Genomic DNA, 16,357 nt, shown 5'->3' on the forward strand with positions numbered 1-16,357 from the left:
TGATCTAGCTCTGGTAGGGCTGTACATGGAACTGTGAGGGAGGAAGGGGAAATTTGCCTAGTGAGCCAGATCTGTTGAATCAACCCTGGCAATCAATGGGTGATAGATGTTGCAGCCAAGTCACCCTCACATCCTGGAGTCCCAATTCAACATATCAGAGTATGGGCAGTAATTAACCAAAAAACAAAAGATGTGGATATGTTACAAGTAGATGTACTGGTCATACCTCAGGTATCAAAGCTACTGGCCTGACTATGTTTATAGACTGGTCTACTGAAGATTCAGTTGAAGTGAACATTTGGTAGTGATATCCTGAAAGAATGGGGTACCATACTCCAGGGTGCATATATACACTGGATCAAGAGCCTTTTTTTAGTATTTAGTATTTTTAGTATTTAGTAGTCAGTTCTCCATATTGATGCACTCTACATTCATTAGTTCAACCTACTGGGCATCAAAAACACTGGGAAAAAATCTTACCTGTACTGAACATTTATACAGATACTAAGGAATATTGGTATATTGTTGCATGAAGAGTACACGGGTGCAGGACCATGGAATGGAATAGAGTAGCCTCATTGAAAAGCTCACTGGGAAAAAAATTGCTTCTTATTGCACAACTCTATAGTGTCTTCAGGTTACAGGCTCCCATTGTAAGGGGCATTTTTATCAGGGGCTAAAGAGCCCCATAGAACTTTACATATTGCTGTAATTGCTGATATATATGAATATATACACATATGTTATATAATATACACAAATATAATAAATATAACAGAATATATACTATATAAGTTACATATAATTATATAATATATAAAATGTATGTAATATACAAAATATATAATATAGAGTAGATAAATATAGTTCTAGGTACTATATTGCATATATAATATTATATATACTCCATATTATATAATATACAACATATACATATTATAAATATCACATAATATATAGCATGTTACATTATGTAACTATATATAACATATATACTATATACACTATATAGTATATATGTTATATATGTAATATATATTACATATATTATGTAACATGTGGTATATATACTATATTGTATGTAGCATATATAATATTATATATATGAATATAAATATTCACTTAGGAATCCATCGTTCTGGGTTATACCACCAGATAAAGCATGGAAAATAGCAGATTGTTGTTGCTAAAGCTGAGGAAAAGTTAGAATTAATAGTATTGAAGATGACCACTATCAGTTGTGGTTCTGGGAAGAACTGAAGTGTCAGGGACTGTAGTTAATTCCAACCATGTTCTTAAGGGCTTGTCAGAATCCTGGAAGAAATGTTCCTCAAACCTTAACTGAAGCCATTGATCAGACAGAGGAATGTAGAAGACAGAGGTGCTCCTCTACAAACATCCCCCTACAAAGATGAATTTGTCTCGGCTTCTGAGAAGGCTGTCCACAAACATCTTCTAAGTTTCTGCTCTTTCCAGATTTTCCACAACAGTACAGAAACAAAGTTATTCTGAGGTAGCTAGACAAGACCAGTTGCTTTGGCCCACCAGGGAACAATACAGAGGAACCATCATGGTCCAGAGCACCCATTGGGGTTCACCTGGAGGTGTTGTGCTGGGCTTGAATCACAGGCTGATTCCTCTATTTCCTAATCTGCTTCTTCCTTTATTCTCCAGATGTCAATCCCTTAAAACCCTCATTCACCTCTAATCTTATATCTGTACCCATACCCTAGACATAGATTTTCTTCTGGCCATATGATATTTTTATTGAGCGTCCCAGCATCAATCCAACTGTCCAAAATGAACCCAGCTCTTTCACTTTATAATATCTTAATTTCTGTTGGCTATATCTATATCTTATATCCATCCCCATATTTCTTTCATGTAGAATATTTTAAGATCATATGTTTATTACCTTTAATCTGACATGTGTGAACAGGCCTTCAGATAACTGGCTCTGACATAATGACCTAAATTTCTATCCTTGCTTGACTGAAGGGAATTTGCCTGTTTTTAGAATAATTGTCTCTGTATTCTCTAGTCCAGTGTCTGAGTCAGAGTAGGTGCTCTACTCTTACTTATTCTCCCCTCCCCCCTGCCCGGCCCCTACTTTTGTGGTAATGTGGAGCTCAAGCCCTCCAGATTGGTAGGGAAGCACGCCACTGCTTGAGCCACATCTCTAGATCTTTTACTTTTAGCTTTTTTTTTTTCAGACAGGATCTCATGCTGGCCTTCTCCTTTTCTTTCTCCCTCCAGAGTACCTAGGATTACAGACATGTGCTGTTAATACCTCTTTTAAAATGAATCATGGCCATAATATCTACAATGAATATCACCCTATCATTTCTACCATTCTCTCAAATTCATACCAATTCTCCATGCCACTCTGTTTTGGTTGAACCATGTCTTTGATATACTTAGGGTGTCTTGAAGCATGCACATCAGACTCTGAATTGCTTTCTGAAGCTGTATAATATCTGAATCCCTTGTCCTGATCTGATCTGCCATTTGTTCCTCAAATATAAATTACTATTCTTATTAAAGTCCTCTGCCTGCCCTGTGCAGAAGAAAATAGTTTACACAAGAAAGAGATCTGGCTTGCATTGTGACACAATGTGAGTGATGGAATTACCTTCCGGCTGAATTCCTTCCTTCTGCTGAACCTGGCATGTTTTCAGACTCTGCAACAGGCTGATTTCCTCACATCTGAACTCCTTCCTGCAAGTATACTTAGCAGCACTGGTTTTTGTGCTTCACACCTTTCAGCAAACATTTTGAGCATCTTCTATGTTGGATCCTGAGAACTTGGATAGCAATGAGACTAACCAGACTAACTGATCTCATACGGTATATATATATATATATATATATATATATATATATATATATATATATATATATATATATATATGAGTGCAATGAAACCTGAAGGGTTTCTAATCAATGTCCAATGTCTACTTTGGGCATAACAAAACAGGTAGTCTATTTCCAGAAGAATCAGAAATGTAACATAAAAAAGAAACATTTGAGCTTTCTCTTGAAAAATATGTAGACCATCATTATTACTATGCTGAGGGGATAGGTCTGCATGGGAGTGATATTCTGGGCTGGAATGGGCAATATGTCTAGAGGCAGGGAAAAGTGACATGCAGGTGAAATCTGAGCAATCTGTCTTGCAAGCAAGGGGGTGGATGGCAAAGAGGCAGTTTGGTGAACAACAGGTTATAAAAGTCAGTTGTATCCAGATAGAAGACAACCTTGAAAGACTTTTGAAAGGTTTTGGATTTTATTTTGTTGGCAGCGAAGGAGAAGCACTGCAGATTTTAAAGTAAGCAACGCAATCCAATTTGAGGTTTTGGATTACTACATAATTACTGTTATTTCTATTATTGGTATTACTTCAGCTTTCAACGCTATAGATCTAGTCTCCAGATTTAAGAAAATGGACTGTTTAGGGAAATTTGTTGCATACAATAGGAGATAAAGGGGATAAGTCCTTTTTATCCTATTGTTAATACATTTAGGTAATCTTAAGCTAACATCTTTAAGCGGATGGGTATAGATGAGAATTTCTTTGTGCAAAGATATTACCATCATTACCTCACACAAATTCTGTTTAGGCAAAGCAAAGCATACTAGTAGGCAAGAGTTCAAGGATACAACTTTAAAAGAAAGTATATTTGTCTTTGTAAAAATATCCTCAAATTTACTTAGTGAGTTCCCTTTTGGCTTTTGCCTTGCCTATGCATCATTATTTGATGAAGGGGTGGAAAAGCTGAGACATGTTGTAAGCAGCTCCACTTAAGGAATAATCATAATAAATTTAACACATCTTTGGAATAATATGAGCCATTTTGCAGAAACTGACTTGTCCCAGAATTTCTCAAGGATGTGTCTTATCTGTTCCATGGGAGGAAGGGAAGGAGAAGGGGTGGGATTCTTGTGTGAACTCTGAGAGAAGGCATAAGGGACTGCAACTCAGGATATAAGACCGAATATTTCCACAAAAAAAATAAAATGCAACAATAGATACAACTTAGAAACCAGTTTACTCTGCTGCAAACAAAGGGACAAGATATTATACAATATATAATAAAAAGTACAGCATAATACAAGTGCCACTAATAAAAGAAACTAAAGAAGACTTAAAAATGCTTATTTGTAATATATATATAGATATATACACACACTGCAACAAAAAGCCACAATAAATACAGGATTTCCCATGTCATTCATAATAAATATTGAAAATATAAATACAGAGGATCACAGCTAATATGAATAAATTATTACAACTTAAGGTCCAGGTTAAGTTCTGTTGAGTATAATTGTAGCTTATTTTCTATACCCTTTGGCATCTTTGATGTCCTAACTCTTAGAAATCAATCTGGAAACTGACATACAAATGACATCATACTGTAAAATGACTGTATGATAGTTTGATTTTCTTTCCATTCAACTTGTATAAGTCATTTGATTGAACATAATAGTATTAGATATGCATTGAAGTACATTGAAGTATATCATTGAAGTATATTGAGTAAAATCATAAAAATCAACTTAAAGATAAAAAAATCATAATTTCAAAAATATTTTTACAGTGCAGTGGCTTTTCTGGTTTTTAAAGTTCCTATTTTCTTTTCTTTTATTTGCCAGCATCACACAAATAGAACAAAAAAGATTTAAAAAAACCCACCAAATGCTCTCAAAAGACTTTGCTTGTATGAGGAGTAGGTCTAATGTCTGAATGATTCCACAGAGACAGAAAGATAACACCTAAGTCCTTTGGATCATTTGATCAACCAATACATTCAGCTCTCTACAGATCACCAGAATTTCCAAATGTGCCACATTTCCATAGCAGCTGGAAAATGGAGACACAGTCACTTTCTAAGCTATGATCAAGATAAAGACACAGCAAATGGTGACATTTGTCTATGTAACCAATTACACATATTTATTTTAAATGGAAAAATGTATCTTTGACCAATGTAAATGACCTTTCCTATCAAATTGAGATACCCTGTGACACTGAGGAAAACACATTGAAATAACAAAGTGCCATTTTCTGCATTAACCAGTACATATGCATTAATAGTTCTATCTTAAGAGGCTAGTACACCAGAAATGCGACAATTTTATTTTTTATTTTTATTTTTTTAAAAAAAGCAGATCAACTTTACTAAGACACAATAAAGGCTGAGGTTCTTAAGAACAGAGTTGTAATCTACAGGTTTAATTTTTATACTATTTCTGTACTGCAAATGTCTAGCATTTATTATACATCAAACACTTTTGAAACATGTTTCACAAACTACGCCTCAGACTCATTTCCATAGAGGTGTCTAGAGTCAATTAAAACATTGGCCAAATTTTATTCACCATTAAAAAATGATGAGCATTCCACAGCATTTTTTAAAAAGAAACTTAAAGTGTTATTTCTCCCTAATGCTATTTGAGGGGAGCAACCGTATGGATGTGGCTGTTACTTCACAAGAGCAGCTGAGTTGGGGAGTTAAGCAGCTGTACCTAGATTGGAAAAGAACCCATGGAAAAAGGAAATCCTAGTTTCAAGTGTGCTCCTCAACTCCTCATTAATTCTGTCTCTGAATGGGAGTAAAGTGTAAGCAAATAGCAAAGACTCCAAAAGCACTAGAGAATGCTGGAGTCAAGTAACTGAATCAGAAAACATTTACCATGCCCCGGGATTCCTTCCTTCATTTTCAGGCCTTGTCAAGCGGACACTTTTTTCTGATCCCTGAGAAAGTAAGCAGCCATTGTTGAAATAACCCGAGGTCAAAGGCTAGGATCAAAGGGTGTCTAAGTGATTCTCTGGAGTCATTTTATTCCAGATCAGATGCTTCACGTTGGTCACATCTTCCCCAAGAGTGGAAAAATCTTTAGACATTTTAGGCTCAAGAGAATTAATGAGAAGGAAATTTATTTAAAAGCAAGAATATAGAAAGTACCTGCATTTTTCTTATGGTAACATCTCAGGAAATTAGATGTCTTAAAGGTCTACTCAGTTGACTATAGTGATGTTTGAAACTTGGGATGGGAAGCAGTTACTTTTCCGGACATTACTTCCAGACATAACCACAGGTGTGAAAAATCAGAAAATAAATAAGATTAAAAGCACCATAGCCATATTTGTCCAAACACAGAGCCTTGTCTGAGTACCTACATCCTTTTTCAAAACTCTGGTTTCTTAGGAGACTTGTGGAATCGGCACATGTTGTAATCATCCATTGCAGGGGGAAACCCAGTTTCCACGGAGCAGCACAGCAAAATGGCCCAAATTGCCACAACTGTTGCCGGGTGCCTAGCTCACAAAGCTTGGCCAAGGTATTTCTTTATCGTGAGAAAACCTAGAAGAGCTGGATTGGGTTGTCAAGGAAACCACTTTCCATAGAGATGTGAAAAAATAGATGGCTATCTATGGCATTGGGCATGCAGGAGTGTCAGTCCTCCCCTGGAGGTAGATGGATGAGCCATAAGACCTCTGGGGAGCTTTGAGTCTTAGGACTGTAAAATGTAAAGAACACAGAACAAGATCAAAGTTTTCTTTACTCATGGAGTTGGTCATTTTGAGTATCTAAAAAGATTAAATTGTCTGGGGATATCTGTTGGGCAGGATTAGTGACTAATAAATTAGGACTGAGACAACTTTTGCAGTGGATTGTGGTGCAGAGTGAGTTACACAACTACTAAAATCTAAGCTCTATCAAGTCCAGATATCATTTGGGTACCATACATCACTAAAAGAAAAACACTAAATTTGAAAAAAACAAACAAACAATAATTTACTTCTTGGTATAGATATTTTGGCTTTTTTTTCCCTTAAGGAGAAATCAGATTTGGATTTTATGAATTTATTTTCTTTCATGTTTAAATAACCTTTCCAAATTTATATAGATTTATGAATTGTTTAAATAAATGCAGAAAGATTTATTGCCAGTAAAATTGATTTTCTAGTTTTCCAAGCGAATATAACAAGGCAGATAAAAAGTACTCACCCTGTAGAGTGACATATTTATCACAAGTTAAAGAACATTACCTACCAGCATGACTCAAATCTCCAAAATTATTTTATTTTCCACTTTCTATGGATGTAAAACCATCTTTACTAAAACCCCAGGTTCTATGTTGATGGGACTTTCAAATCTCATTTTCCGGCTTTCCATCATTGTTCTTTACTTATCCACTTACAGAACATAAAACCCAAGACTGAGCAACAAGTAAAACTCCTGTAATATCAAGCTTTTGGCTTTCAGTTTCTAAGAAAGAAAATATAACTACCTGCATTGCTCAGGAAATCAACCTTAAGGTCTAGATGAAAAGCCACCAGAGGAGTTAAAATAAAACTCAGAAGTGACTGTTCTTAAAGAGTCACATTGAACCAGGTGCTGGTGGCTCACGCCTGTAATACTAGCTGTACAGGAGGCTGAGATCTGAGCATCACGGTTCAAAGACAGCCTGGTCAAGAAAGTCCGTGACACTTTTATCTCTAATTAACCACAAGAAAACCAGAAGTGACACTATGGCTCAAGTGGTAGAGTGCTCACCTTGAGCTGAAGAGCTCAAGGACAGTACCCAGGCCCAGAGTTCAAGCTTTGACAAGTAAAATATTAAAGCAAAGCTCTCCATCTCAAAATTCCTTAGTTCGACAATAATGCAAGTCATTAGTCCTTTTTAATATAAACTGTGTTTGTATTTCTTAATACAAATTTCTTTCTTCTCTCTCTCTCTCTCTCTTTTTAAAGAATTCTGGAGGTCTCTTTTTGTTTCTTACAGCATGAAATGACCTACAGATGATAAAATGTAGTAGATATATATGCATGTCAGCAGAGGTGAACATTACTGGGCTATGAGGATAGCCATGTTGGAATGGCCTAAATTTGGGGCTGAGTATCATTTGTGAACTTTCTAGTAAAATAAAATCTAGCCTAGCTCTGCTGAAACTTAAGCTCCTAGTAAATACTGCAGATACTCTATTCAACCCCCTACGCTGACATTTTGTAATTCTAGTGACCTTTTTGTAATGGAGGGCAGCGTTGCCAATCCTGGGGCTTGAATTGAGAGTCTGAGCACTGTCTGTGAGCTTTTTCTTAAGGTTAGTGCTCTACCACTCGAGCCACAGCTCTACTTCCAGTTTTTTGGAGATAAGAATCACAGGTACTTTCCTGCTGGGGTTGGCTTTAACTGAGGCCCTTAGAGGCCCTCTAACCTTCCTGAGTAGCTAGGATTACAGATGTTGAGCCACTGGCTTCTGGCTTCTAGTGACTTTTTAAATTGCTACTCTTCAGTTAATTAAGTCAATTAAATTCTTCAATGTTACACCAATCAGGTGGGCTCTGCTGTTTGCAAAACTGTGACATGTGTTACTATAGGACAAGTTGGCTGATCTCAGAAAAAGTATTCCATGGAAATTGCAAGTGTATTAGAACTAGGAGTGAAGAGGGATCACTATTGAAACTTTTTATGTTGGTGTTAACAAGCCAACAGTAGATTTTGCCTCTGAAAGGGAGGCTTCGCATTCAAGTTTGGAGTTTTACACAATGACTACAATGGCTCTGTCAACTATTCCTGAGAATCAGGAACAGAGGCCATAGTAAGAAGAAACATTAAGTTACATTTCCAGAAATAGAAGGTCTTCTTAAAAAAAAAAAAGTCTGCTGCTGATTTCAGAGTATATCAATTTTCTACTTTCTCTTTTGATGTTTTGTAACTCCAGCTAAAAGTGAGGGGCGTCTAATAACCTTTGTGCCTGTTTCCGGGCAGTATCTCTGCACCTTTGAACAGGCTTATTTAATTGAATAAACTGTTTACAAATACAAGTAAGAGTGCTGGTGTCCCACAGGGTTCTTTCTAGTCTCCTGAGAGTTTCCTGCCGTGCTGCTCCTGAGCGAAGGCCTCGGTCACTTTGGAGAGGAGCTGTCTGGTGTAGATTTGGCATCAGTACTTCCACACTCAAGCAGCAACTAGCTGAATTTTTTCCCCCTTAATTCAGCCCTAGCAGCATTTAGATTTAATTCATGACTTTCAGAGAGGGAAAACCCACAGAGTTCCCTTCATTTAGGAAAAATGAAACAATCTTTTGCATTCCAGTTTGACATAATTAAGAATCAATGACCACTGTTCTAATATGACACATTGTAAAATAATATCTATAAAACAGTTGGGAATGGCTCATTTCATGCCACCCCTCCTCCTCATCATCTCCTTGACTCTAAATTTTCTCCTCCTGTTTTTTTTTTTTAACTACCCAGGATAATTGTTGAATAATTGTTGTTAAGAAGCATGCATAATGAATTTTGAATATTACCACTAAATGAAAGTTGATATTGTACAACCATATCGAAAATTAAAAACCAGTGATATGACACACCAATTTACAGGAAATAAATTGAGATATTTTCTTCCTTGATGCAACTAACACAGAAGTTTTCTAGAAACCATCTGTTAGGCATAGGTAATTTCAGAGAACATAATCACTTCACATAATCTCTTGCTTTTTGATTCATGTGTGACTCAAGTTTCTAAAACTTGTAATATGTTGTGGAGACTATTGCTGTGCCATTATAATTATAAATATTTTATGACTAGAAGAAATGTTAGCTTCGTATTTTATATGTGACTGGCACAGTGGCCTTTAAAAAGAAACTGTATCATCCCACCCATCAAACAGCATGAGAGAAATGAATTTTACCTATCTCTTAATAATTGATAACCAAAACATGGAGACAATCTTAAGTAAAACTCTCCTTGATGCCTTTCTCAAAGAAAAGGAAATCAAGGACATAGGACATGCAAGCTGTTCTTGCCATTTGGCTAGCAAATCGATCCGCTACGATTATAACAGGGAATTAATCTCTAATGGTGTATGGCTTGTGCTAAAACAACAGAGTTTGGAGCAATTGACTAAATGAATAAAAAGCTGTGTATTCAAAGACTTAAATTTGATTAGCTATTTTATGGGGTAACACAACAGCTGTAGGTCACATCACTGTATTGGAACAAGGATCTTAAGTATCCAACTATCTGTCTCTAACTTAATCTCCCCCTTTCAAAGCTAAGAATAATTGTAGCATTCTCCGGGCTAGCGGGCAGTTTTTGTTGAATATAAAAGCTTTTCGAATGGGTAAAAAGTTCAGATGGAACACTGTGCTCTCTCAGTTTTCATGGGAAAGGAAGTAACAAGGAAATGCTTCCATCAATGTTATTTGCAACTTTACCCTATATATTCAAACGATTACTTTAAAAAAATTACCTTTTTTCAAACCACAGTTTTAGATCACAAAACCCAACCAGATTCTAGAATAGGAAAACTGGAAGTACTTGTTACTGGTTATTACCTAAAACTGTTATTCTCTGTGTGTGTTATTCTTGCAGTCCATGAATGTGTGTGACTTAGGAACAGTGTATGTATTTTTCAATAGGAATCTGTGTATGTGATTTACATATCAGTTCTATAAAAATTTGGGATATTTAGAAAACGAATTCTTCTTAGTAGGGGAGTGACATTCTACCCTAGTCTACCCTATTTAGGAGATGGAAAAAGCTCTCTAATCCCCCTCCCCTCCAAAAAAGGTTACAAAATAGCAGCCTAGCCAAACAAAGAAGATGGGGCCTTCAAACAATCTCGTGAAGATCAAGCTAAACTAAAATGGAAACATCTGTCCATTCAGAAACTGGGCTGTCATTCTACCCTTCAACTGTGGCACAGCCAGAGCTGGCTCCTCCCCACTTCCCCTGCACTGTGTTCCAAGAATGTCTTACATGCCCAAGAGTGCCTTACATATAAATTCTTCCAGAGAATGTAATGGTCCAGCACCTATCACACACAATTCTTTCATATGCTTGAATGAACAGTAGACTCTTAATCATTTTCTCTTTGCAACTGTGTTCTTGTAGGTTGCATTGTCAGAGGGAAAAATTGGAGAGTAAGCCTTAATGTCTGCATTTTTGCAGATAAATAAGAACATAGTACTGAGAATTGAGCAAGCTCCCATCAGATTAGAGCTGGTTAGATCATTGAGAAGGAACATTTCTGCCCTCATCATAGCAACCTCTATCATGATAAACCCCAGACTTTTAATGTTGCTCTTTTAATGGCTGTAAATTTGGCCCTGAGTTGGGTCTAGAAGGGTCAGGAACCAACTACACAGAAGAAGCCAAGTAAACAGATTTCCCCCACATCAAATTTTAGTAGACACTTTTCCATTGGAGGACTTTTTTTTTCCGATCAAACATTCTTAGGTTCAATGAAATAAAATAGTATTTTTAAGGAATTGAGATCTACAAATACCCACACCTAAAAGACATTTTAAAAAAGTGGTAATATTGTCAGTGAGTAACAAGGCATGTTCATATGTTGAATAAATCTTACAATGTGAAATGATAAAACAATACAGGTCAAAAAGGTGAAACATATTTAGCATAAATATACTGCATGGAGAGGGAGAAAAAAGATAAAACAAGCTATATAGTCACCTAAATTAATTTACAGGAAAAGAGGTTTCTAAAAGTCCTCAGATGAAGCAAGTGCAGGTAATCTATAGGCAGGGAGTGCATGTGAGGTAATTCGAGTGGCTGCAATGCACTCTGGACTGCTTTGCTAATTGTCCCAGGCAAGATGAATCAAACTGCTTCAGAAAAGTAAGGCCTAGTTGAGTATTTGGGTAAAGGCCCTCCCTTCAATCAGCTAGTCATGAAGTGGCAATCATTGTATGCTTTTTGAAAGGATGGTTGATCACGCTGTAGAACGGGCTGGCTGCTGAGATAGTGGTCTTCTATGTCTCCTCAGCCTTCTCTGAGTTTACTGAGTTAGGTCCTCAGGATGGTGAGAGAGAATATCATTTTTGTTTTGTTTTGTTTCAGAAGCATCATAGGATGATTCCTTGATGTTTTTTAAAACAAAAATTGCTTGAACCTTAAAATAGTTACAGAACTTTTTTTTTTTTTTTACTTCAAAGAATTCTCAGTCCCCACTCCACACAAGATACTGTGAAGGGGCACTAAAGTGCATTTTGATGTAGGGGGTAGAGTTTAAAGGTGCTGTCCAAGCTAAGAACCAAGATGACACTGTTGTTTGTTTGTTTCTTTCAAAAAATTGAAAAAAAAACAAGAAAAGAAAAGAAAAAGAAAGGCAATTCCTTCTACCTTCGTCTGGGAGACAGCTGAGGGAAGGCAGCAAACTGGGCCCTCCCGAGGATTGTCCTAAGTCTTAACTTGAGAGAAAACTGTGTAAAGACCTGCACATATAGACTCATTTATGTGTCCAAAATAGCAAAAATAGGCCTTTTTCATCCTTAAGAAAGTATTTGCAAATATGTCCAGTCATGTTCATAAAAACGGGAGTGGATTCCCAATGCAGTCCATGTGGGCATGCTCTGTGGTGCTAGCTATGTTTGTATCTTCAGCTTGCAGGAACGTGCTGCTGCTCATTTGCAACGAAACATGACTCCTAAACTACCATAAATAAAATACACATGAGACAAGTAAATCATGTTTTGACAATAATTACTTTTACATGGAAAAAGTCACCTTCATCTTCAGATATATCGAAAATTAAGACTTTAAAATCTTATTATTTTTCTAGTTTTAGTTAACAATCTTGCACAGGCCCGTTATTCCAAAACTTGGAGCTCTGATCTGCACAGTTTGGCAGGTTTCACACAGTTTGACAGGTAGGCAACTGTGAGATATGCATTTCTAAAATGTAGCATATTCTATCAAAACAGTCTGAAATCTTTTAAAATCCCCATACCAACTGTATTTGTGCAATGCCATACTTAGGAAGCTAGAAAGGAGAAAAGAAAATGTCTGGAAGATTAATCACAGTCTGAGTTTTCTTAGTCTTCGGTTTAAATAACAATGAGCCTAGGAGATCCAATTAAATACAGTGCCTTAAATAGGAGAGGAGCTGGTCCTGTAATAGAATAAATTAAGCAACTAGACAGGAACAGTTTCCACCACGGGTGATTTGATGCACTCTTCATGCAATCTGCTCTTTTCTGCAAGGCTCAAAGAATTTTCAGCAGGATGCTCTGAAATATGACTGTCACCATTCAATGTGGAGACAAATGCTTCCTGGGAAGGGCCTTTCAAGTATGAGTGAAATTCTACTTGCGGATGATTAGACCTGTGCTCAGGATACAAGCTATTGCAGGGCACCCCGTTTTCATTTTCAGAAGAGGAGCAGCAAACGATTACAGAGGGATTGGCAGCTGGGTAGTGGGAAGCATTATAGGCCTCTTCTGCTTGTCGGGCATAGTCAACAAATTGCTCTGGGGTCATGGTATAAGGCACCAACGAAAGGGTACCATTTTTTACAGTGTCTCTTTCAGAATAGTTCTCAGAGATCTGGCTAGGAGTTCCTGGAATGTGGTTATCTATTTGGTAATACAGAGTTGAAGAGTTGGCATAAAAAGAAGCATTTTTTGTGTGGCTTTCATGAACAGCAGTGCCATCAGAGTAACAAAGGACTGAAGGGAGAGGGACAACTTCAGCATGGGTGCCCAAACCTTCCACAAAGCTGTCTCTTTTGTCCTCTTCATCCTCCTCTTCCTCCTCCTCCTCTTCTTCTTCCTCTTCTTCCTCCTCCTCTGATTCACTAGGGGCCAGGCTCTGTGTGCTGGAATCGGTGACTCCACTGCAAAAGCTGCTTCCATCCTCCTCCTCTTCCTCCTCTTCCTCTCCTTGGCAATCTAATTCCTCAGCTGACTGCAGGTGCAGCACTGCAGCCTGAGGTTCAGTCTCAATCTCAAAATTGTCTGCAATGGCATAGTCTACAGAATGGGCAACAGGGCCCATGGCACTGCTGTGAGCACTTAACTCACCGTGGCAGCCATTCAGTGTGGATATTTGCTGCTCTCGGTTTTTCTCCAGTTCAAGTTTCATTATGGTGTGCAAAAAATGAGTCCGGACACGGATAGGATTAAATTCAATTCTACCTGCTGTGTTACTACATCCTTCTTTAGTGCAGCCACATGGAAAAGACATACGATCCACCTTGGAAGGAAGAACACAGATTAGTACTAGGGATCTACTATAACCCACATACAAATCTAATACCTCTCAACCACCCTTTTGAATTAAGTTATCCAACTCAAGTCCACTCATGTCAGAGCAAATGACAGTCCAACTGCAAATGGAAAGGAAAGGGGAAATAAAGACTTGAGTCATGAGAGTTAACTCATTTTTAAATCAGTACTTTTTAAGGGATTTTTAAGTGCCAGTGCATATTTTTATTTAATTGACCTCCTCCAGTGCTTGCATCAATTTCATTCACCTTTGTGATACCACTTTCATGTTTAAGCCTTGGATCTCTGCCTTCCCTCCTTCCTCCATTGGCATATAAACTTCTTGAGAGAATCGGATATATTTTTAATTGAAACTAAAGAATTATTAGTGATTGGTCTTTTGACCTGAAGTATATTCAACAAGTGTCATTGAACTGACCTCTTCACTTAGCTGGGTAAGTATAATTCTGAGCAACCTATAAATATTCTTAAGATATTTGTCAATGGCTTAGACTCTGCAGACCTGCCTGTAGGCAGACCAGAATGCAAGCAATAAAGAAATTAAATCCTGCTTCCAATTTTTCCAAGGACAGGGAACTTCCTGGACTTTAGAGAAGGGTGATTCTCATGAAGTTACTGTGATTTTCTTTTTTTTTTTTTGGTTGGTCGTGGGACCTGAACTCTGGGCCTAGACACTGTCCCTCAGCTCTTCACCTCAAGGCTAACACTCTACCACTTGAGCCACAGCTCCACTTCCAGCTTTTTCTGCTTATGTGGTACTGAGAAATTGAACGCAGGGCCTCATGCATGCAAGGCAAGCACTCTACCACTGAGCCACCTTCCCAGTCTCATTACTGTGATCTTAACAAAAACAAGGTGACTGTGGCAGAGAATCACAAACTCAGGGTCAAACTTCCCTGGACAACTTGCCTTCTGTTTTAGTTCAACCAGGGGGTACTTGCCTAGTATGTTTAGTCTCTAGGCTTTGCCTACAGTCACACACACACACACACACACACACACACACACACACACACACACACACACACACACACACACACACACACACACACACACACACACACACACACACACACGGCAGATGTCAGAGCCAATATCTATAGCAGTTAATGTTACTCATATATCTGTTTTCTGCAATCTTATATACCTGGGCAACTGTTCAGCTGATGAGATCTGAACTCCTTTTTTAACTGCTTTAGTGGCTCTCTTCATTGAAAAACCTGTGTCTGCATACACTAAGAGTAGCTGTAGATAGTAACCAGAGATTCATTTTGTCCAAAGATTGATAAACTTCTTTCTTTTAATCAGTTTAACCTTTAAGGTGTATTTTATTTTATTGTTGTTGTTGTTGGTGGTGGTTTGGGTTTTTTTTTTTTTTTTTGGTGGTGGGGGGGTGGAAGAGTCTTGGAGCTTGAACTCAGGGTTTGGGCAATATCCTTGAGCTTTTTTGCTCAAGGCTATTATTTTTGAGCCAAACTTCTACTTCTGGCCTTTTGGTGGTTAGTTGAAGTTAAGAGTCTCATGGATTTTCCTGTCTGAGCTGATGTCAAACCATAATCCTCAGGTCTCATCCTCTTGAGTAGCTAGGGTCACAGACATGAGCTACCAGTGTCCAGCTAACCTTTAAGTTTTAAAACATATAATCAGCCAGATAAGAATGGTAGGGGATAACTTCCAACATTTGTCAATAAGCTCAAAATTTAAGTTCTTCATTGGAGTGAAACAGTTTTTCTGTTAATCAGATTATTCTCAAGTTATAAGAATTCTCTTTCCATGATTTTCTTCTCCTACATTCCTCTACGCAATCTTGGCTGGCACAATCAGACAGACACAAAGTAAGATGGCACTCTACATGCTAAGGAACTCTTAGCAGCAGGAGTAATGGCTATAGTAAACTGTGGATCTATGCATCCCTATTACCTCTCTCAAAAGGGTAAAAAATAGATACTTTAGGCTTTCAGGGCCATATGGTCCCTGTGATACTACTAAACTGTGCTGCAGAAGTATGAAAGCAGTCCCAGACATGAGGAAAATTAGCAAGCAAGCAACAGACAGACAAAATGGCAAAACCCCAATAAATCTTTGTGTATTAAAAACATGGTCAGTTAGATTTAGTCTGTGACTAGATAGTTTGTCAAACACTGGCCTCATCTAGCCTATATATTTTAGAGATAAAGAAACTGAGCTCAGGAGGTTTACCTGTTTGCCCATTTCTATCAACTGGGAAATACCAAACACAAGAGCACAATTTAATTTTTTTAGGTCTAGATTTAGTAACTTCTCCCCTAGTCCATTCTGCCCCTAATGATCCA

The 16,357-nt window shown here is 37.6% G+C and overlaps 1 protein-coding gene across 5 annotated transcripts in view; it reads right to left on the reverse strand.

The window, feature by feature from the left end:
• Positions 1–3,882: 3,882 nt before the first annotated feature.
• Csrnp3 (cysteine and serine rich nuclear protein 3) overlaps positions 3,883–16,357 on the reverse strand; it is a 204,038-nt gene continuing 191,563 nt past the window's right edge. For all 5 annotated transcript variants that reach the window (XM_070021771.1, XM_070021780.1, XM_070021763.1 and 2 more), the window contains one exon: positions 3,883–14,013. In XM_070021771.1, coding sequence (XP_069877872.1) covers positions 12,955–14,013 — 1,059 coding nt within the window. In that variant the 3' untranslated portion in view covers positions 3,883–12,954. The remainder of the gene's footprint in view (positions 14,014–16,357) is intronic.

Source organism: Dipodomys merriami, unplaced genomic scaffold (genome assembly GCF_024711535.1).
Source record: "Dipodomys merriami isolate MVZ:Mamm:240054 unplaced genomic scaffold, mDipMer1.0.p SCAF_1, whole genome shotgun sequence".
NCBI lineage: Eukaryota > Metazoa > Chordata > Mammalia > Rodentia > Heteromyidae > Dipodomys > Dipodomys merriami.